This window comes from Ursus americanus, chromosome 28, assembly GCF_024610735.1.
Source record: "Ursus americanus isolate L20-20 chromosome 28, mUrsAme1.1.p, whole genome shotgun sequence".
NCBI lineage: Eukaryota > Metazoa > Chordata > Mammalia > Carnivora > Ursidae > Ursus > Ursus americanus.
The window spans coordinates 24,315,580-24,336,922 of record NC_142154.1 but is presented as its reverse complement, the minus strand read 5'-3'; the positions used below and the strand labels follow the sequence as shown (position 1 = coordinate 24,336,922).

General features: G+C 43.2%; 1 protein-coding gene and 1 non-coding gene across 2 annotated transcripts in view; both read right to left on the bottom strand.

Moving 5' to 3' along the window:
• GABRA5 (gamma-aminobutyric acid type A receptor subunit alpha5) overlaps positions 1-15,755 on the bottom strand; it is an 86,358-nt gene extending 70,603 nt beyond the window's left edge. The window contains exons 1-3 of the mRNA XM_045795433.2: positions 15,602-15,755; positions 1,876-1,997; positions 22-89 (exon numbers count right to left, since the gene is read on the bottom strand). Coding sequence (XP_045651389.1) covers positions 22-89; positions 1,876-1,997; positions 15,602-15,687 — 276 coding nt within the window. The 5' untranslated portion in view covers positions 15,688-15,755. The remainder of the gene's footprint in view (positions 1-21; positions 90-1,875; positions 1,998-15,601) is intronic.
• Positions 15,756-20,963: 5,208 nt separating this feature from the next.
• LOC123790833 (U6 spliceosomal RNA) lies at positions 20,964-21,070 on the bottom strand. Its single transcript, XR_006779210.1, has one exon. It is a non-coding gene; the product is annotated as a U6 spliceosomal RNA (small nuclear RNA).
• Positions 21,071-21,343: the final 273 nt, after the last annotated feature.

Genomic DNA, 21,343 nt, shown 5'->3' with positions numbered 1-21,343 from the left:
GGGCCATGCCCCGAGACCTACCATTTCCGTGTCGGACACCGGGCCGAAGCTGGTGACGTAGATGTCTGTCCTCACCTGAGTGATTCGTTCTGAAACACAGACACAGGTTCCTGCCTAGGCACGGAGCTCACGGGGAACCACCCATCACAGCGTCTTTATGTCCTTCGTCTAGGAACCAATTTCACTCTTGGCAATCACAGGGCTTTAATAATGTCTGTTGAATTTAGAAAACTTGACAAATACCAAATGAAGCCAAACTGCTCCAAACTATAGCAGGAAATAAAATGCCCATCATGTAAGGAGAGGGTGTTGGCTCTCATTGTACTTCTTGCCCTGTGAGGATCAGTCATGAACACAGCAGAAAGGGGTCCTGGCTGTGGGAACTTGGGTGGGCTTTAGTTTCCTCCTCCCTAAACCTGGAACAATACTCCAGACTCACAATGCATAACCCGCTCTCCCACAATCACCGGCTTTAAAACGGTTAGGCAGTTTTGATGAGGGGATAAGAGCTGAAGGAATGTCTAATCAAAACTACAGCACTGGGTGGTCTCTGGCGAGAGGCTGTATGAGAAAGTGTCCACAGTGTGGCTTGGGACAGGACCGTTTGAGAAGACACATCTCACCTTATGTTGTATTTTGTTAGAAATTTTTATCATGCAGACTATTATATCAGTTACGATTATTAAATTTATAAAGCAATAAAAGTAGCTACCCCTGTGGTCATGAATGGGGACCATTCACAGTATACTACAGTTCACTATAAATAAGGCCACACCACTGGTAGCATTGCTGAGTCACAGCCGGGGGGCGGGGGGGGCACTTTTCTCTCTGGACATCTCATTGCTTGGTAATCATATACATGTGTGGTGTGTGTTTATGTGTATGCAGGTGTTAGTATGATGCTGTGTGCTTTCGGTGCCCGCTGAGGTGCCAGCCCCAGCAGGCAGCCCCTTAGGCTGTCTGTGGTGTTCGCAGGATCCTGCCCCACAGAAGTGTGCCACATGCCAGGTGGATGAGAGAATATTGTATAGCAACAACTCATTGGATCTCTACATGCTTTGATCCTTGTGGATGTGTTCAAAGGGACAAGGGCTATTGGACATTAGAGACCCAGGCTCAGAGGGTGGAGTAAGACAGTCAAGGAGGCTCTGTGGACTTTCCTTGCCAAAAAGGTAGAGAATGGCAATTCATGCTTTAAGTGAATCTCCCTTTTAAAAACGCAATAATGGAAAAGAACTTTTTCCCCTAAGAATGTAGTTGCTAGAGGGTCTCTAACTTACCTAATGGAGCAAGTTCAAATGCACCACATCTAAATCAGCTAGAGCCAAGGGCACTACACATGCCTGGGAACAGCACATGAGTCTCAGCACAAAACTAATAAGCTGTTCTAATTGCGCCCTGAAAGCGCATTTTGCTATCCACTTATTTTTTATCAACTTCCATGAGGTTAAAGTAAATACAATGATTATGGTCCTAGTGAAAAAATGAAACATAATATATAAAGATATAAAGAGCAATCGCATTAAACAGTGGATTGTGAAAAGGATCTGCATCAATACGAGAGCAGGAAGTTGATGATGCATTATTTAACAGAAGGTAATCTTGGCTTTAGTAACACCTAAGAATTGGTTCCTCCCTAAGTGAAGCAGAATGGATGGATGATCTGAGGAAAAGGGAGTTTGCAGAGAGACCACATCCCCCAGCTACTTGTACCTGGGAAATGACAATAAAGGATGCAGGACACCTTGCAACAATATCAGTTCACACTCCTGGCAAGGAAGCTCTTGAATGAATTGTCTGAATCACAGCAGACATGAGCCTGAGACTAGTTTAAGTCTGTACCTGGTGGGCTGCAGCCGAGGAGAACATACTTACCGCCAAGGCCAGGCCGCAGTCTATTGTCATACCCGTCCAAAAGGCCATCCAAGATCCTGGTAAATATTGTGATGTTGTCATTAGTCTCATCTTTTACTGAACTGGTTGGCATCTGTGAAAAGCTTTTTAACAGAGAAACAAGAATTTGAACTTGCATTACATATATATATATATATATATATATATATATATATATATATATATATATTTTTTTTTTTTTTTTTTTTTTTTTTTACAAATTCTTCTCAAAATATAGAAACCAGAAAATAATATGGTGACTTGTCTTGGAGGGAGGGCACCTGAAAACAATATCCTCTACTAATCTAGGCTACTGTTGCTCATAGACAAGCCTTAATTCTTGAATTTCCATAGAGTGTGCTGGCTCTGGGCTGGCCATCCATCAACCTAACATGATGCTCAAATTCTGTCTTTCCCTGATTCTGAGGCACAGTTTATATTAAGATTATAGCCATTTTAAAAACATTAGTCACTACACATAGACTAGCAGAGCCTAATCCACTCTTAGGGGAGTTCAGAAGTTTGGTTTAAACACAGAAAAACTGAGTCTTCATATTATTAACGAATCACCTGTAATGAGCAGTGGGGTGTGGAGAGGATGTTCAAAGATGCAGCAATGTGAAAGACTGGTGGGCCCAAATTTCACCGCATCCCTAATTGGAAGCATTTGTGCCATGAGCAGTATGCCAGAATGAGAGCATATGGTGATAGAAACAATCAAGTTTGAGAAATGTCTCTGGGCTTCCTCACTCATCAGCACTGCTTCTTGCTGGCACATTCAGCTCTAACCAAGAGACATGACCCAGGGGCCATGAATTGTAAAGACCAGTCTGAAAACCCTTATGAGGGTTTACTCAGCATCACCTCAGATCAGGGACTCAGGAAGCACAGTATTCTGAATGACCCAGCATGTCAGACTTACAGTAAAACCCCAAGAAGGGTAGGCTGAACCTTCAAAGAAAAACCAAGGCCAGTCCTGGTTTGTCCAATTCAGGGCAGTTATCCAGGCCCCAAATTTTCTGTAGATGATCTGGAGCAGATGGAAATGAGAAACTGCCCTGAGGATATGGGGGCAAACTGAGGAAGTTATTTGGGAGGGAAAGAAAGTCCTACGTCTAGAAGACGGCAATACACCTCAAGAACATATATCCCACCACAAGTTTCTACAGCTGCTTTCAACTGTTGCAAAAAGCAAGACGTTTGGCATTACCAAGAACTTGACCTATACATATGGCTTGGCTTCAGGTAGAACTTATGTAGCTGAAAGCCAACAGTGGGTCCCAAGAAGTTAGCACCCTGGGCACTTGGGAGAAGAACAGGAGATCCCTGGAATTCCCCTGAAGTCCCTCCTACGGTGTGCCAGCTGTACTAATGGGGTATAAATTGTCTGAAATGAGAGTGAGACCGGCCATCAGCAGTTGGATGCTGAGGGCAGAATTGATGTATGCCTGCCCCACCCAGTTCTTGAAACTTGGGCATCTGTATTGATTGCATCTAAACAGATCAATTCTTTTACTGCTCTAAAGCTATTCCCTTTTGAATGAGAGAGTATAAAATTTTTTTGATCTAATTTTCACATCATCATTAAGCATATAGTTGAAACTCTAATAAGCTAAAATTCAGTCCTGTTCGTAGGCAGCCCACAGACACAATTTTTTTTACTCTGCGACTTAGTGTTTAAAAATATTAAATTCCCTTTTCTCTGACATTCACTGTAGTTTCACACTTTAGAATGATGAAGCACTCAGACTCACAGACCTAATACCAGGACAAAAGGCCTTAACACTGTCCCCTGGGTTTGTGAGAGAAAGAAACACTGACATTTTGTACTTGCCCAGTTGAGTAAACTGCTCAAACTAAATCTGGCCTCACTGTCCACTTCTTATGGTGTTCACAACTCTTACCAATAAGTTTGGTTACTTAATTCTAGGCTTAAGTGTTTAAGTGTCTGGTTTGGGGGCGCTTCACTGTTTCTTTAACTTAGAATAGAGGGGAGAGCATACACACTAGCAGAAAAAGCATATCACTTCCTTGTGCAATCTAAAAAAGACAAACTTGCAGAAATAGAAAGTAGAATGGCAGTCAGCAGGGGTTAGGGGTGGAGAATTCTAGGGATGTTGGTCAAGGAGTATAAACTGGTAACTAGAAGATGAATAAATTCTGGAAATCTAATGCACAGCATAGTGACTATAGTCAATAGTACCATATTATAAACTTCAAATCTGCTAAAAGATTCGATCTTAAATGTTCTCACCACAAAAAAGAAATGATTATTTTTTTTTAAATTATTTCATTAGACAGAGAGAGAGAGAATACAAGCAGGGGGAGCAGCAGGCAGAGGGAGAGGGAGAAGCAGACTCCCTGCCAGGAGCCTGACACGGGGCTCCATCCCAGGACCCTGGGATCATGACCTGAGCTGAAGGCAGACACGTAACCGACTGAACTACTCAGGAGCCCCAAAAGAAATGGTAATTATGTGAAATGATGGAGGTGTTAGCTAAGGCTACAGTGGTAATCATACTGCAATACATAAATGTATCAAATCAACACATTATACAACTATATCTCAATTTTTTAATTAAAAAATAAAAATATCACTATGAATCAGAAAAAGAGAAAAGAAAAAGCATATCAATGTTTCAAGTATATTTCTAAGCTATTTATTATGTGTTGTGAAGTGTTCTTAAGTCACACTTGATCTGAACAGGTCTGGCTGTTAGGAGACAAACCTTGACTACAACACTGACCCTCTAAGATGTTCCGGACACTGTGCACTTGCAGGGGTCACCTCATGACCACTGCTTCCCTTGGCCCCTGGTGCTCTGCTTCACCACGGTTTCAAAGAAACACCATACCATCTGGCTCTGAATCCTATTTCACAAGTACCCAAATCATTGCCAGTAGCAATGCAATGAATGCAAGGCTTAAGAATTCCAAATCTCACCTTCCATTTATCGATCAATTTCAATATCTACCCTGTTCTGCCACAACTGCTTCTTGCATTATTTGTGGGCCTATTTACAATAGAGGCCATGGCTGGGGATTTGCTGTGACTTCTCTGTATTTACAGAAGTTAGGTCCTAGGAGGCAGGAAACAAATTTTGAAAAGAATCTCTGAAAATGCTTGTCAGGGCAGGAGTTGAGGTTTTTCTTTCAGGAACAAGTGGGAAGCCCTACGAGGTCACAGATCACCCTCAAAAATGGTTAATTTGCAGGATGTGGTTATGAAACGCACCATCTCCACAGCCACGGAGAACGCACGGATGTGCCTGCACACAGAGACTCACAGATGTTTGGCAGACTTAACGTGTGCCTCTCTCAAGGTGCATAGTCGTTAAGGGCTGCAGGATGCTGAGGGCAGAAGTAGCTCTAAGGTACAGAGTAACTTCAGCTTGCTTTGTTCCACTTTGGTTAGCTGAAAGCACTTGAAAAACAAAACAATACAGAAACACCGGGCTGTGCCTTCAGTGAGCAATAATGCACAGCGACATCCATGAGGCCTGAAGATGGAAGCGCGGATGCCCTCATCTCTTTGAACGCTCACTCCACTTAGGTTCAGAAGGCAGGCTCCAGCTTGTGGACATTCCAGTCCGGGTTTTCTTGACTGTATGGACTATAATCAAGGAGCTCTGCTGATCCTTAGGTCAACTGTGAGTCCACAATTGCTTCAAGGATAAGCCCCAGGCTCAGCTCTCTGGGGCAGTGGATTTTTGTGAGCTGAGGCCAGATCCCCATTATTACTGACAATAGCCTTGAACACATTAGAAATATGTGAAAAGTTTGGTGGCTGACCCTTCAGTATTAATCCAAATTAATGAGGTTCTCTTAAAATATGAACTGTTTCCTTATATTTAGTGCATTTTGTCTACAAAAACATGTCACATCTAGTCCATGTGAATAGTTCCAACACTGCCAGATTACTGATGTTCCAGAAAGGGGATCATAAAGGAAATGTAGAGGGCGCCTGGGTGGCTCCATCGGGTAAGCGTCTGCCTTCAGTTCAAGTCATGATCCTGGAGTCCTGGGACCGAGTTCCGCATTGGGCTCCCTGTTCAGTGGGGAGTCTGCTTCTCCCTCTGCCCCTCACCCTGCTCCTGATCTCTCTCTCTCTCTCTTTCAAATGAATAAATAAAATCTTTTAAAAATTTTGAAAAATAAAATAAAGGAAATGGAAATGTAGAACCAAACACTCTTCTTAAAACATCCTGAGATTTCTTTGCTCAAATATTGGTCCATACAAAAGACACAAGGACTTAATCACTAAACTTGAACTCTTTCACAATGATTTTAGTTTGAAAAATAAGGAAATAAGGTCACTGAGCCCCATATTCTAAGCTGGGAAAGGAAGGTGGTGGCTGTGAAATGTGCAGGGACATGGGTGGGCAGTAGGGCAGGGGAGCGAAGCTTGGAGGTATGGAAGGGCCTCTCAAAAAAACTAAGCAATGGCACTCCATCAGACTTGATGTTCTGGGCCATTCAGGGACTTCTGATGAGGTGGAGTGGGGAATGAGAAGCTCAAGAAAGTTGGTCCACTAATGGATTTAACAGAGTTTCTAAGAAAAATCAATATGAATGTCTTCAGAAAGAGTAAACTCTTGCAACTGTGTGAACTTCCCACCCCTCCCTGTTGTCTTGCATCTGGCTTCTTCAAGGCATTTGATTCTGGACTCCTACATTAACTTCTTTCTGATTTCTCGGCCCCAGAGACTTGGCTTTAATTGATCCAGGAGAAATAGGGACTGGTATTTTTTTATGTGATCCTCATACCCAGCCATGGTGATTCTAAGCCTATCTAGGTTAGAAATGGAAAGGCTGCTCTGTAGCCAACTGCCAGAGTGACTAAATGACATCAGAGAGCTTCTCTCCTCCATTATGTCTTCAAGAAGCTATATGATTGGGCATAGTGCTTTTTCCATCAGCTCAGCTCAACAATTGTATTTTGAATGTCAACCATGTATGTATCTGGCATTGTGGTGAGTACTGGGTAAGTGAAGATGACAAAGATAGTATCCCCAACCTGTAGGGCACAGTTGTGTTCTAAAAGAATCAGTCATATTCAGAGTATTTCAATAGAACATGGTAAGTGTAGAGATCTATGGGATACACAAGACATTCTAGGAACCCAAAGGAAAGAGATGGAGCTCTCTCTGGGGCTAGTGGAAAGGAGAACTGACCTGAGCTTTCAAGCCTGAGGACTGAGTCACAAGCCAATGAAGGGGAAGTTGAAGGGGCTGTGAGCAGTGGCCTTGGGAAAGGAAACAATGATGTTTGCAAAGGTTAAGAAAGAACCTCGGTAAGTACAGTTAATTCTTTGCCAGTGGAGAGACAGCACACATCAAAACACAAAGGACTTCATATGCCATGCTGCACTCCTAGGGTCAGTCCTAAAGGTAGTGGGAGCTTCAAAGCATTTAAACAGGGGCACTTTCTTTCCTTGTGGCCCTTGGGCACTTTGTGGATGATGGAGTTGGCAGGGGCAAGGCTGGAGGCATAGAAGCCAGTTACTCCAGCCATGGCAATGGTAACAGAGGTGGAGATGGATGGGGCCATTAGCAAGGTTTCTGAGGGGGGATGGAGGGAGGAGTCTGAGTACAGCAGGATAGGGAATCCCAAGCAAGCTCTCCCCCAAATTAGCCAGTTACCACACAGAGTTAACCCTACAGTAGAATCTATGCATTACTCTGAAAAGGGAGTTTATTATTAGTTCAATCTCAGAGTAAGTTTCTTTTGAGGAACTGTGAAGGATTTTACTCCAACATAACTTTATCTATTTATCTATCAATATTATAATTTCTAATGATAATAATTATAGTAATCACAATATGCTGCTGATTCCAGCTTTAAAGGTACTTCATTTTATCAGATGATGCCTAATGGCATCTAATTTTGGCATTTAAAAGAGTACAAGTTCAACAGTTATGTCATCATTTCCGGGGTTTAGAAAAATCTGTTGAGAGCTGTACCACAAATCCTTTGCTACTTAAGGTGAGGCGTGACGCATTTCTTTGTAATATTATCTCCGCTTGTGTTGACAGCCATTTTTTATTTACTTAAAATGGGATCAATAATGGCAATGAACTAACTTTGGGAACTGAACCAGATTGCTTTTAAGTGGCAGCTTCTCTGTCTTCTTAAACTGCATTTCTGCATCCTTTCCCCCGTATTTAATTACTTCTGAGAAATAGATCTTCAGGTTATTTGCTTGTCACTTTCAGTTCATTAAATAAGTACCTCTAAGTGGCACTATTTTGTGATGTTTTCCTGAAATTTCCATTGTACACCACTTAAACCGTTTCAAAAACTATGTAAAAGAAAATAACAAACATGGTGGACACTAGCTAGACAATGAAAGGCAATTCCAAGTTTCCAAATAAGAGTTATCCCCTCTTGCAGTGGAAACATGGACTTGAAATGTGTCTCGTGTGGACAAAGTCATGGCCATGGAACGGTATGCCAGAACTCTTAGCGTGCTCCCACTGCCGTGGGTCTCACTTTCCAGTCCTGCCTGTCAGCTCCCTACATAGTGCTCCAGCCTACCCCTGCTTGCACCTTTCATATAGTCTCTACTCCTGTCCCTATCACTGCAGCCCAGCTCAGAATCCTACAGCCTACAAGGTAAAACACAGGTGTCCCATCTCGCAGGCCACACCCCCTTTATCTAACCCTACCCCCTCCCCTAGATTCTCCCAACCACACTGAATGCCCCATATGTGTGATTATGCTGCACACAAACCATCCTGGTGTTTATCTCACATAGCTTTCTCTCCCTCCCTAATCAATCCCATCAGTAATTACATCTGCTGTAACATAGCAGATCTTTAAAACATCTCTCATTCACCTTATATTCCCTTCCAGTTATTGTTCCATTCTTTGCCCCTCTTCTCAAAACTCGCTGAAGAGTTGTCTACACTAGAAACCTCTGCTGCCTCTCCTCCCTTCTCTTGGACCCACTCCAGTCTGGCTTTCACTGCCTGCATCCCAACGAAGCCTCTCTTTTGGAGGCTACTGAACCTGCCAAATCCAAGAGTCTCAGTTCTCATCTAACAACGTCTCCCTTCTTTACACCACTTCCTCCACCTGGCCTCAAGATGCTACCCTCTTCGTTCTTCCTATCTTCACTGGCCTCCTCCTCTTGCTTGCCCTCACCCTCTTGCCTTCCTAAACTTAGGGCACAGTTCAGGGAACTTTATTCAGTTTACAGTCAATCCTAATTCATCTCATCCGATCTAATGCCTTTAAATATTCCCCATAGATGGAAGACTTGAAATTCATGTTTCCAGGCCCAGGTTTTTTCTTACCTCTGGACTTCTATGTCCAAAAGTTTGTCTGGACACTTGGATATCTAACAGGGCTTAACATGTCCGTAACTGCACTCAGGATATTTGCTAAAACTTTTACTCCTGCTGTCTTCTCCAGCTCAATGATAGGCAATTGAACCCATCATGTTTTTAAGTCAAATACCTGGGGGCAGGGGGTGTCACCCTTGACTTCTTTCTTTCATGCCCATATCAACCCATCAACGAATCCTGCTGTCTGAAATCATCCCTCCCCTGGGTCACTGCATTCTCCTCTCAACTGCCTTCACTGCTCCTTCCTTTACTAACCACCCCCACTCCAGATTCTAGTCTATCCTCCACTCAGCAGCTATAGCAACCTTTAAACTTTAAGTCACATTATTGTCACATCTCAGTTGGATCATACTTCACTCCTACTTAAAACCACTCAAAGACCCTCTTTGACCTACAAAATAACAGCCAACTGTTCTTCCTCGTATTACCTAGCATGACCTACAAGGTCTTTCACTATCTGACCCTCTCCCCTCCCCACTGCCCCTCTGATTATGCCTCCTACCTATCCTTCCCTTCCTTACACGGCTCTTTTTGTCCCTTCCATGCCAAGCATGTCGGTGCATTCGCTGCTCCTCTCACCTGTTCAACCTTCTCCACATAGCACTGCTCATGTCCTCACTCCCTCAGATGTTTGCTAAGGCATCTGTCTCCAGCACATTCACTGTCTCTTACTCTGAATGATTCTTCATAGTAATTGTGTCCTAATGGACATGTATTTGTTGCCTATACAGGAGAATGTACCCTCCTTGAGGGCAGGCTCTACTCTGCCGACTGCAGGATCTCAGCACCTAGAACGGCGCCTGGCACACTGATGCAGCAGCCAGGCGATGTCCTCTGTGATGCTCACACTCTAATCCCAGTCTGTGACTGTGGATGTGTTACGCTACATGGCAAGGGAGGCTCTGCAGACACAATTAACGTTATTGACTTTGCCATGCTCTGGCCCAGGCCCAGCACCATGCTTGCCCCGTAGGTCTAGTAAAACTTGGGTGCTTCCTGGTCACAACATCCGAAAAGATAGCTAGCCTATACTTAGACCCGCTCCCTACCTGGCCTTGTTTCAGCATTTCGCATACATTCAGCAATATACCCTTCACATCAGCCCTGTGACGTGGGATCCATTATTAACTCCACTTTGAGACTAGGAAACTGAGTTACAGGCAGGTTTAGAAATTCTGCAGCCACACAGCAAGTGTGCAGCAACAGAGATCAGAGCAGCCTGACTGCTCTCTGTCAAAGTGATACCTAGCGCTATCCCTACACTCTTGACAGGGGTCCTAAAACAGGAACCAATTCTATTGTAGAGTGATGGCCCAATTTTTTTGTTTGTTAAAATTGAAAATAATCTGGTCCTGGATTTAATTTATTTTTAGATTTGCTTTTGGATCTCAAAATGAATTGTTAAATAAATACAAATAAAATAGAGTTTTCAATGAACCACTAAAGCCTGTTCCCTAGCATATCTTTCTTTTCCTCATATGATCGCTTCTCTATAATATTTTATTTCATAGGACATATTTTGTGTTTGATTTTATTCGAGCAGTGGTAGACACACTATTTTTAGAACAGTGTTATTTGAGTTCTAGATTAGGACATTCTTTTGTTTCTGATGTGTAGGTTTCCACCCCCATTCCTTCCCTTTAGACTGCACCTTACAAATCAGAACATTCTGGAGAAGGTCCTACGACGGACAGCACTGGCCCAGGCCCCAACCCCTGATATGGATCCTGATTCTGCCACTTTCCCATGAAATTTAGACACATTTTCCTATGCTCATCAGCCTGAACTCTTTTCACCTACAAAGGAGTTTTTCGTAGTAGAAAATTAAATAGTACATTTTTTTGCAATGGCCTTCTAGAAATGAAGGAGATATACCCATAAAAACATTGTTAATTACTGTACCAACAGAGTTCTATAAGATTTCTTTTTACTTTTGATTCTAATATTTTCCTCTGAAATTTCACACCAATTAAAATATGCATGTTATGCAATTACACCTTTGTAAAAATCCAAAAGCCTACATTCTCCTTCTCCCCTTGAACCAAGGCAGTGACTCATCTTGGAGCTGATCGCCAGACCGGGTCGGCTGGGTCGACGCTGGCCGACTGTCCTTCTAAGCTTTGCTTAGCTCACTGCCTGTTGGCATGACAAACATGCAAAAAGTTTCCTCTCTAAAGCATGCAATTTGAAAGTATTTTCTTTTGGTACCTTAAAATAATGTTGGGTATTACTCCGTAGCAAGGTCCTAGTCGCCTAAAATTTTTGCTCTAAGCGAGAACTACCTTTCTGATCTCTGGCCATCCCCGTGGCCTCCACCTAGATGTCCCACCACCTGCAGGCATTCTGACTACTTAGGCGGTGCTTCCGTGTGTTTTTATAATTGTTACAATGACCGTTTGTCCTGGGCCTCATGAACCTTCAGCTACGGTGCAGGAAGAACTTGCCATCTGGGGATTCACAAGAGAGAACTTGCCATTTAAAAAGACATTGTGAGTACTTGAATGATTCAGAGAGAACGTACTTTCTGCTCCAGTTAAAAGAAAAGAACCGTCCTTGAGACTGTGTATGAGAAAGCTCTCTTCGTGAAACCAAAGGCCCAGGTTAGCACACTCATATGGACAGATAAAGAATAACTTTATCTGTTCGCGTTCATAAGTTACTTCTATAAGAATCTGCTTTTAATTGCTAATTATAAAACATGGTTTCTAAAGTATATTTGAATTGTAGCTCCCATGTCATAAAATTCTAATGCAGTTTTTCTTTTCCAATAGATAAACCCCTAAAATATTCATACAAATAAATGAATGGAAACAGATTTTACCTTATTATTAAGTTGATAATCCTCAAATTTATTTTATAATTATCACTGGTCAGTCAAGTTCGATAAAGTGTGATTTTTCAAATGATAATAAGTTAATTCCAGTTTAAATTTAATATTATGTATTTGGACATTACATTGATTCAAAGACTGTTTCTGTGCTGGTTTTTCGATACCGTGTACTTCTGATTACCGGTCTCGTTAAAATAATTATAATGCTTCAAATAATACCACGTCTTTGAACATGGCATAGCATAAGGCTGACAGTCAAATAAGGCCTCTGTCCTATTATATGTTTGACTCATGCTCTGTTATGTAACTTAAAACTAATAAAAGAATTATAAAGGCTATTGAAAATGAGCTGCTGGTGACTCTGATCAAATCGGGAGAAGCAAAAGAAACAATACTAGTATATTTTCAAAGCAATTTCACATTAATTATCTTATGTAATCACAAAATATATTTTACTTATCAAATGTATACATTTTCTGACTGCCGAATCCACAGACTTGTCACGAACACTGAGTATATGCACAAAAGCTCACATTTGCCTCTTTCCTTTTGTTCCCTGACTAGTCTTCTGTAACCCTCTTTACCCTCCACCAGTTGTCTGGTTTCTTTTATACATAATGCAGGAGTCAGTAGTTCTCTTGTCCCAAAACGTTCAAATTTAGGGCTTTGCATGCTTCCCCTTTCATCTTTTTCTGAAACCCAATCAAACAAATTCTTTCTGTAGGGTGAAAAGACAGAGCTTACCACCACTCCTTTTTTCCCCAAATCTCAGAACAGAAAACTCTCTACCCCAATGCAAAGAATGCTTCCAGAATTATGTTCCTCTCCTCTGTAGATTGGTCTGACTCAGACCTGCCCAGCAAGCTCTGTGTAGCCAAGGACCACCAGGGCTGAATCACTGAGGAGTGCTAAGTAAGAAACCCCAGCAGTTCCTGGCTGGGTTCGCTGTCCCTCCCTCTTACCTTCCCAGACTGTAAAACTGGGCTAATGGTGCTTAGCTCATAAGGTTCCTCCTAGGATTTACCTAAAACAGATAACATAGCAATAAGTGCTCCATATTGCAAGAGCTATTATTTTGTCAAGATTTTAAGCCAAATGAGTGTTGTGAAACTTTCTTTGCAATTTAACAAAGTCATTCTTAAGTACATTTAAAGTAATAAGCAAGCGAGAGGAGCCTTGTATAAGAAGGAAAATCAATAGAAACTTGTGCTCCCAGATGTTAAAATGGCTTTTGTGGCTGGCCAGGCTTTTTGAAACCCACCTTTCCACTTTGCTAGAGACCCTACTTCACTGAATGCAACTGGACACAGAGGGTCACGAGTTAAAAAGCACTCAGGGAACCTGATGTAAAATCCACTTATAGGAATATCTTCTAATAGAAATGGTCTCAAATACTTAAACCAGTTAAAGCCAAATATGTTCGCTATAGGAAAATTTATAACAGCATAATCAGAAAGAATGTAAACACCCCAAATTAGAGAAGTAGCAGATGATGAAGCATTCATGCACTGTAATAATATTCATCCATTTTTAAATCATATATTTTAAAGAAACTGTAATAACAAAAAAAGCATGAAAAAAGCACAGTACAAAACTGAAGGTGCAATATGATCCCAACTGTATAAAAATATTCATAGAAGCAAATGGAAGAAGACACCAAAATATAAAAGATGATTGTTTCTGTGTGGTGGAATTAAGGACATTTTCTTTTTTTATGTGATATTCTGTGTCTCACAGATTTTCTGCAGTTAGTAGGCATTGTTTTAGGACGGACTGTTGAGCATATATCTAAAATTCAAAACTTCTCCCACGGCTAATTCTCTAGGGAGGTTGAAGGGTCTTATACCACTTGTTCCTTGTTAAGCTTCTGGAAACTAACAATTATCTCTCTGTTTTGAAGTTGACCTCAGCAATCCACCAAATTAAATAAGAAATAAAGCATAGCTGCGTCTAATGGCTAACCTCCATATATGCACATTACTTTGTATTTCAGACTTGCAGCCACCAGGGAGTGTAGAAACTTCATGCCTACAGAATGCAAATTCACAATAATATATTCGACCAAAATCTCAAAAAGAAAATGTTTCCAATCCTAGCATATTCCTCACCTCTGAAATATTGCTAAATAGATGCAGTATGTCAGTAAACATACTAACTACCTAATGTATTAACTTGGAAATGTGAATACTGTGTATGAGTTCAATTAAAAAGTTTTCATTCAGGGGAACACCAAGAACATCATAGTTCACAGGATCTGACGGCTGGGAGACAGACTTTGGAATGGAAAATTTTCATTGAACAGATAAAAACTGAAGGCAGGATAGGGTGTCAAGTCAAGATCATCAGCAAGGCGAGAGTAACAATGAATGCTCTGTCCCAAGGGACTACTCTGGCTGTGCATGTCGGCATGCACGTGCCGTCCCCCTCACAGTGCGGAGGTATGGGCATGCCCCTGCTGACCTGGGTTACAGTCCCAGTGCGGGCATTTACCAGCCATGGCACCTGGGGATGGTCACAGTCTCTCTCCTCTGTAGAGACCTGGAAAGGTCAGAAGAGCAGAAAATGTCCACAGGACAGAGAATGTCATGTACCTGGGAGGGTCCTCCTTACTGGCCAGAGAGACGGGGTCTCTGGGTGGTAGGAGAGCCACTGTGTGCACAAGATCCCTCCATGATTTACATGAGCATGGAGTACACTGTGGAACTTCTGGAACCGATTTTTACAGAACAAGGGCTTGGCAACTTTTGTCATGAAATTTAATTTCTTAATTATACTCCATCAACTTCAAGTTATAATCCTTTTGATTAGCCAGAACAATTGTGGGGAGGAAGGAGGAGAGGAGGAACATCAGCACCTATAAGAACATTTGCCTGGAATGTTGGTTATCCCTAGTTTGATGAAAACAAAACAACACAAAAGATTCGAATCAGTACACTGATACTAAATATCAGTGTGAAAGAACTCAAAGGAGTCGATAACGCCTGATACCCAGATGTGTCTTGCAGATTTTCAGACACTGTAGTTCCTAGTATCTGCTCCTGCATTCAGGTGGCCACTGTTCAAGTCCTTTGGCTCAGGCCAGGACCACTGCAAGTCCTCGTCAGTGACACATAGTGTGGATTTGGCTTTCAAGGCAATTCCTTTGCATAATGGAACCAAGGAGGGCAACCAAAACATTGAACAGTCTTGTCTAACAATCAGTCACTGTCCTTCATGCATGCAAACTCAGGAATCTTGTTTTAACTTGAGTAGGAAAAAACACAGCTGACTCTGAAACCACCTCTGCTTCCATTTCTGAAAATGTAATCTGCCTCTTTCCTCTGACTCACTTCAGAGACCCCACACGTGGCACAGCCCTGCTCAAAATGAGAGTGTGGGGTAGGGCAAGGACTCTATTTATTTACAACAAATGGAAGGGCAAGGGACTGCAAAGACGCAAGTGAGGGTTTGCTGATGTACAAGTCAGCAAAGTTTCTTAGAGGCACTTGTGCACCAAACCCATAAAATAAAAGCGTAGATGGTAACTTACCCAAAGTGACTGGCTAAGTTCATGGAAATACAAAAGAGAAGGAGGTTTTTTATCATGATAAAGCTAGAAAACATTCCATTGTCCATTCCCAATGAGAATAATAGTTGAAGCAGATGAATTTGGAAGAATAACTGTTCCTTTCTCCAACTTGATCTTGAAGCTGAAAGGTACACAAAGGGGGAAAGCATGTAACATGAATGTTTTTGTGTCACAGTTTCTGAAATCAAATTATACTGCCAGCACTCACAATTTACAAAGAAAGGAACCTGGCAGTCCTTCCCCAGCACAGGTCCACATCACGTTATCTATGTCCACTGGGCAGTAAGTTGGGGCATGAAAAGGAGTTACAATACGGCTTAATTTCCGCTTTTACTCAGAATGCAGACTCATTCTAATTTATTTTTTAGACGTTTCAAATACTTTATTTTACTTTTCAGCATATTATCAAATGATCCATTAGTCCTATTATTAGAATAAATGTTTGAAGTTATCTGATTAACTTTTTTTTTCCATCTGTCAAATCCACAAGTGGAATCGTTTTACCTTTCTGAATATTTGCCACGCGTTCAAAGCCAGCAAGCTACTCCTTGTTCTGCAAGGTGCTGAGAGAAAGTATGAGGAAAGAGGGGAAAAAAGGCACATTTAAGAAACAAATCTACAGGATCACGATAATACAAGAACTGCTTGTAAGAGAGGATTGCCACTTTCTCAGCATTCTGTCCCCATAACTAAATAACTTAATAATCACTGCATTTGGGGAAGTCTCTCATCTTTGTGCTGGGCCCTAATTAATGCATCTGAAGTCCAGGCAGGCACAGTCCCTGGGCTCTGCAACTAACCTTAGCGAAGGCACATATTTCTCAATATGCGCATAACGCAAATAGGTGCACACGATACAGGAACACCGCGTGTTCACAAGGAACATTTTCCCAAGGAGACCCCAGGCAAACTCCGGGATTGGGAAACATACAACAGGTACTTCCACCTCAGACGCTAAAGCCCTCAAGTCAGGAAGGGCAGGGTGCCATGCGGTGGTCGCCTCGGCGCGTCCTGGGGCTTGTCGCCTGACCCGGGCCGTACTCCGGGCGGCGAGCCCTCGGCGCTGCATGCGGGAAGCCGGGGCGGCGCCTCCTGCTGCCCTCAGCCCTGAGCCAGGACCCCCAAAAAGAGGCTCCGCTCCCACCGCCCCCTGACCACTGCGGGGGCTTGCGGGCGCAGGTGGGCGCGGGGGCGGCATTGCGGAACCGCAGCCTGACCAACCTGGCGCCGGCGGCCGGGCAGCGTCGGCCTCCCGCCCTGTCCGCAGCAGCACGCCCAGCGCCTCCCGCTCGCCGACCCTTCCCCGCTCGCTTCTGGCCCTCACACACCTCCACTGCTCCAGTCTCAGGTCTGAACCTCCTCCGCGAGGAGCGCGCCGTGCAGCGGCGGCTCCGAGACCCCCGGCCTCGAGCAGCCCGCCCAACCTACCCGCGACACCCCCGCGGAGTCCGCGCCCACCTCGCAAGCAGCGCCGGGACGCCGCGCGCCTCAAAGCCCCGGGGCTGGCGGGGCCCTCCAGGTGGGCGATTTCTCCCCTCCGGCTCCAGGGACGGCGGCGGCGGGTGTCCCCACACCCCAAGTCCTACCAGGCGGCCCGCGGTGAGCCCTGGTGCCCCGTCCGGCCGGGCTGTACCGCTCAGGCCGTCCCTGCCCTCCCGCGCTGGCTTTGCCCCCGCAGTCGCCGGGGGAAAGTTTGCGCTCCCGGCCGCCCGTAGCGCCCCGCCCGCTCTCCACCTCCCCTCCGGGGCCATGCAGTTCGCGGCTCCAGAGCCCCGAGGGGAGGGGTTCGCGCCGGGCCGGGGCCGCCCTTCCTCTCACCCTCGCCCGCATCTTCTTACCCCACTGCCAGGGAGGCGAGCCGTCGGCGAGGGTGCATCGTCCTCCTCCTCCGCCGCCTGCTCTCGCCCGGCTGGCAGGCGCGGAAGGCCGGTGCGGCGTCACCGCCCCATGCTGCCAGCGCGAACTTGCCCAGTTCTCCCCGGCCGAGCAGATCCGCCGCCCCGCGCTCCCGCCGCCGCCCTGCGGCTCCGCTCTGCGCCGCGCCCGAGGCCGCGCTGCCCCGCTGCAGATCCCCCCGCGCCCCCAGTGCACTCGCGCGCTCGCTCTCACCTCTCCTGAGCGCCACATGTCGTCTCTGGGTTTGAGGAACGTTCCTCTGCAGAGGCGCTCCGGTAGAGGCCGCCAGACTCTCACCAAATGCGCCCTCGGGCCGGCTCAGCAGAGGGGGAGGGCTCAGGGCCCGCGGCGGCTTGGCCTGGTTTGGGATAGGCCATAGATCTGAAGTTTCTTGATGGCCTTCAGCAGCATATTTGGTGGCTCTCGTGATAACCACTGGTTTCCCTTTTTGACAGCAAAGGTGGAGGGGGACTGTCAGCAAAGCGGTATCCAGAGGCCGTTGCTCCGAGTTTTTCTTTTTAGGTCCAACCTTGAGTACCTCCCTAACCCGGTATTCGTGCTCAGTCCTCAACACACTCCTGCATGCCCTCATCTCCTATTCTCTTAAGGAAGAAACTCCTTTATGAGGCTTCTTTTTTTACCTGTAATTCATTGCTAAGGGAGGGAAAGAGCAAAACTGGATTAGATTAGAATCGAACCCTTACCTAATCGCAATATACATTTGGGTTTTTTTTTTCCCCCTGAAGTGTTATTTCTTGACAAGAAACCGTATGTCCATAGCAAGGGGCTGTGGGTCTGATGACCTGAGAGCAGCTCTGGGGTTAAGCGGCAGAAGCTCCCCCAGGGAGAGCTCCTGGGACCAAGACATTGGTGCGCTGCACTGCCGCTGGTACCCATGCACACGTGGGTTTCAGTACTGGGGTTGTGGGGTTGTCTGTCTCTGTCTCAGCGGTGCAGATCCTGAGAGGTGACACTAACGGCAACTGGAAGGAAATAGGGTCCCTTTCAAGGAGCACAAACAAGATGGATGCAAAAGCAAGCGCAGTCCTTAATTTTAAGCTTGCAGCATCTTGTTTCCTCAGGAGGTGAATGCGTCTTGAGTATGAAAACATCCAGGAAAAAAAAAATGATCAAGATTTAAAGTTAAACCACCAAGAAAATGATGAACCTTATACTTTTGTTCCACAGCTTTTGTGACACTGTAGTTCATAGTCACTTTTAACAGAATAATTGTGGGGAAAGGCAAATCTCTACCTCTGTTACAGAAAGGATCTTTAATCTTTCAGTGTGTGAAGTTACTCTATTCTTCAGTTGTGCCTAATACCATGTAGTCCAAATCTAAGTTACCTGCTGGTACTTTTGCATATCTCAAAAATTCTGAGATTCTCCAAAAATGAATAACTGTAAATATATTTCTGAACAGGACATAAAAAATGTATGAATGTTGCAAATATACAGGAGGTGTTGCTCTGGATACACATTTAGCCACAGTATTAAATAATTCTGATTTTAGTGGTTCTGCATGAAATGTAAATTAGATAAGATGCTCATTTGAAAGGCTTTTCTGATTCCAAACTGGTTAACTTGAACACATACCTTTCTTCATTTTCTAATATTTCAAAAGACCTATCACTGAGATAGGCTTGTTGACAGTCGAAATCATTAAATTAAAAACAATCAGAATCAACTTAATATAATTTTCACCTTTTAGGTGTTAGAATTCTAGATTTAGACATACCCGTGACAACTACTTTTCTCTCAGGATTAAACAGCATGAGGCAAATGAAGGAGTTCAAATAACTAGTGAATTTAAAGCCTTTCAGATTATGAGACAAAGTCATTCAGAAATTTTTGCAAAAAAAGAAAATGTGGACCAGTCAGAGATTACTTTTGGATTAGTGAGAGTTATGGACATTAAATCTTCACAGTAATACCTTATCAAGGTATCATTGACAGATAATGAAATATCCACTGTAAGTGAATTTATGTTTTTTTGGTGAATTAATTTTAAAATTTCCGTGTTTTGAGTAAGTTTTCTATCAGTTTAATTTTAACGCATATTATTGAACATATGGAAATTATCTTAAATAAAATCTGATCTTTAAAATTGTATTTAAGCATGTGGCTTAGATGCTTACCTCCTCCATGTGATGAAATGATAACCCAGTCTCTCTTCTTAATTTTTATGAACATATAACAGAGCCTTAGGTTAGATGGACCTGTAGGGATAGTGAAATAATGACATATCAAAATTATATAGAAACTCATATTTAGAAGAATATTTATTACCATTTTAATACTGTTTGTTGTTTTGATATAGAATTCAGTGTTTACCCTGAGAAATAGTGGTCTATCAGCTGAATTCCCATTTGTTCCATTAGCATTTTCCCTTTTATGGAATGGCATAAAGCAAAATAGTTCCAGTTCTGCAAAGCAGTAGAGGGCACCCCAGTTCCACATAACCTCAGGGTTAACCAATCTCCATAAAAATTTAGTTTGCAGTATTAGAGCCTAAAATAGCTGAACTTGGGGAAACTGGGCAATGGGTGCAGCACTTGCCCTAATAACACCCACTCTGTGCCATCCAAAACAGAGACCGAGAAGGGAGGCTCTGTTCATGTGGGTAGGTGTAGTAGAGATGGCTAGAAGGGAAACCATGAGGAAGCAGAACTTGAGAAGTTGAGTGGAGGATGTCCTAAGCCAAGAGCCCACTTGTATAGAATAAGGCAATTTTGTGGAACTGTATGTGATTTTGTATTTATGAAGAATCAGGCTAAAGAAAGCAAGAGGTAAGATGAGGCAGATATACAGGGGCCAGGTACAAGAAGACAGGAAATATGGAGAAAGAGTTAACTTCCTCCTACAAACAAGAAGCAGCTACTGAATAGTTTTGTTGGTCAGGGGAAGGACATGATTCTAGAAGAGATTCACCCTGCTAACTGTATAGAGAAAGAGTGTTGGGAGGAAGCAAATCCAGGCTAAAAGCTGATAAGAACATTGCAGTGCTAGCCCATGGCAGGAATGTAATAAATGTTTGAGTTATTTCATTAATGGAACTATAAACTGATTGATTCTCAGGTATTCAAAGCAGATTTTAAAGTGCTTTGCCCAAAGAGAAATACGAGAGTCTTAATTGTTAAGAAAACAGAAAGGTCAAGTCTGACTAGAAAAAGAAGGACAATTCCTAGGGAAAGACGACTCTTGATTTGGACTCTGAAAAAGTATTCAGACAGAAAATATTGAAAAAGCAAAAGAAAGAGTAGGAATAAGGGTAGAAGGAACAGGGTGTGCTATGTAATAAATGCTCCATTCACAGAAAGCATACTCTGAATTTTAATTCATCATTTATTTCTTTTATTTTTACTTACTAACTTACTTACTTACTTACTTACTTTATTTATTTATTTATTTATTTATTTATTTATTCTTAAATATGGAACACTTCATGAATTTGTGTATCATCATTGTGTAGGGGCCATGCTAATCTTCTCTGTATCATTCCAATTTTAGTATATGTGCTGCTGAATAGAGCCCTCACCATATTTAAATTAGAACTCTCATAGTAGTCATCTGAAGACTGCATATAGACTATGACCATGTTTTAATTCGCCAGGACCGTTTTAAAATAAATTAGAGACAACAATTAAAAACCAGGTTTCACATAAATAAATGAGTAAGTAAGCAAAGGAATGAGTAAGTAAATACTCTAGATTTCTGGCTTTTCTTAAAAGAGAAAACAATTGAAAGCAGATTTAGCAATAATAGGCATACATTCCCATCCTCTTACCCTACCCCACTCCACTTACA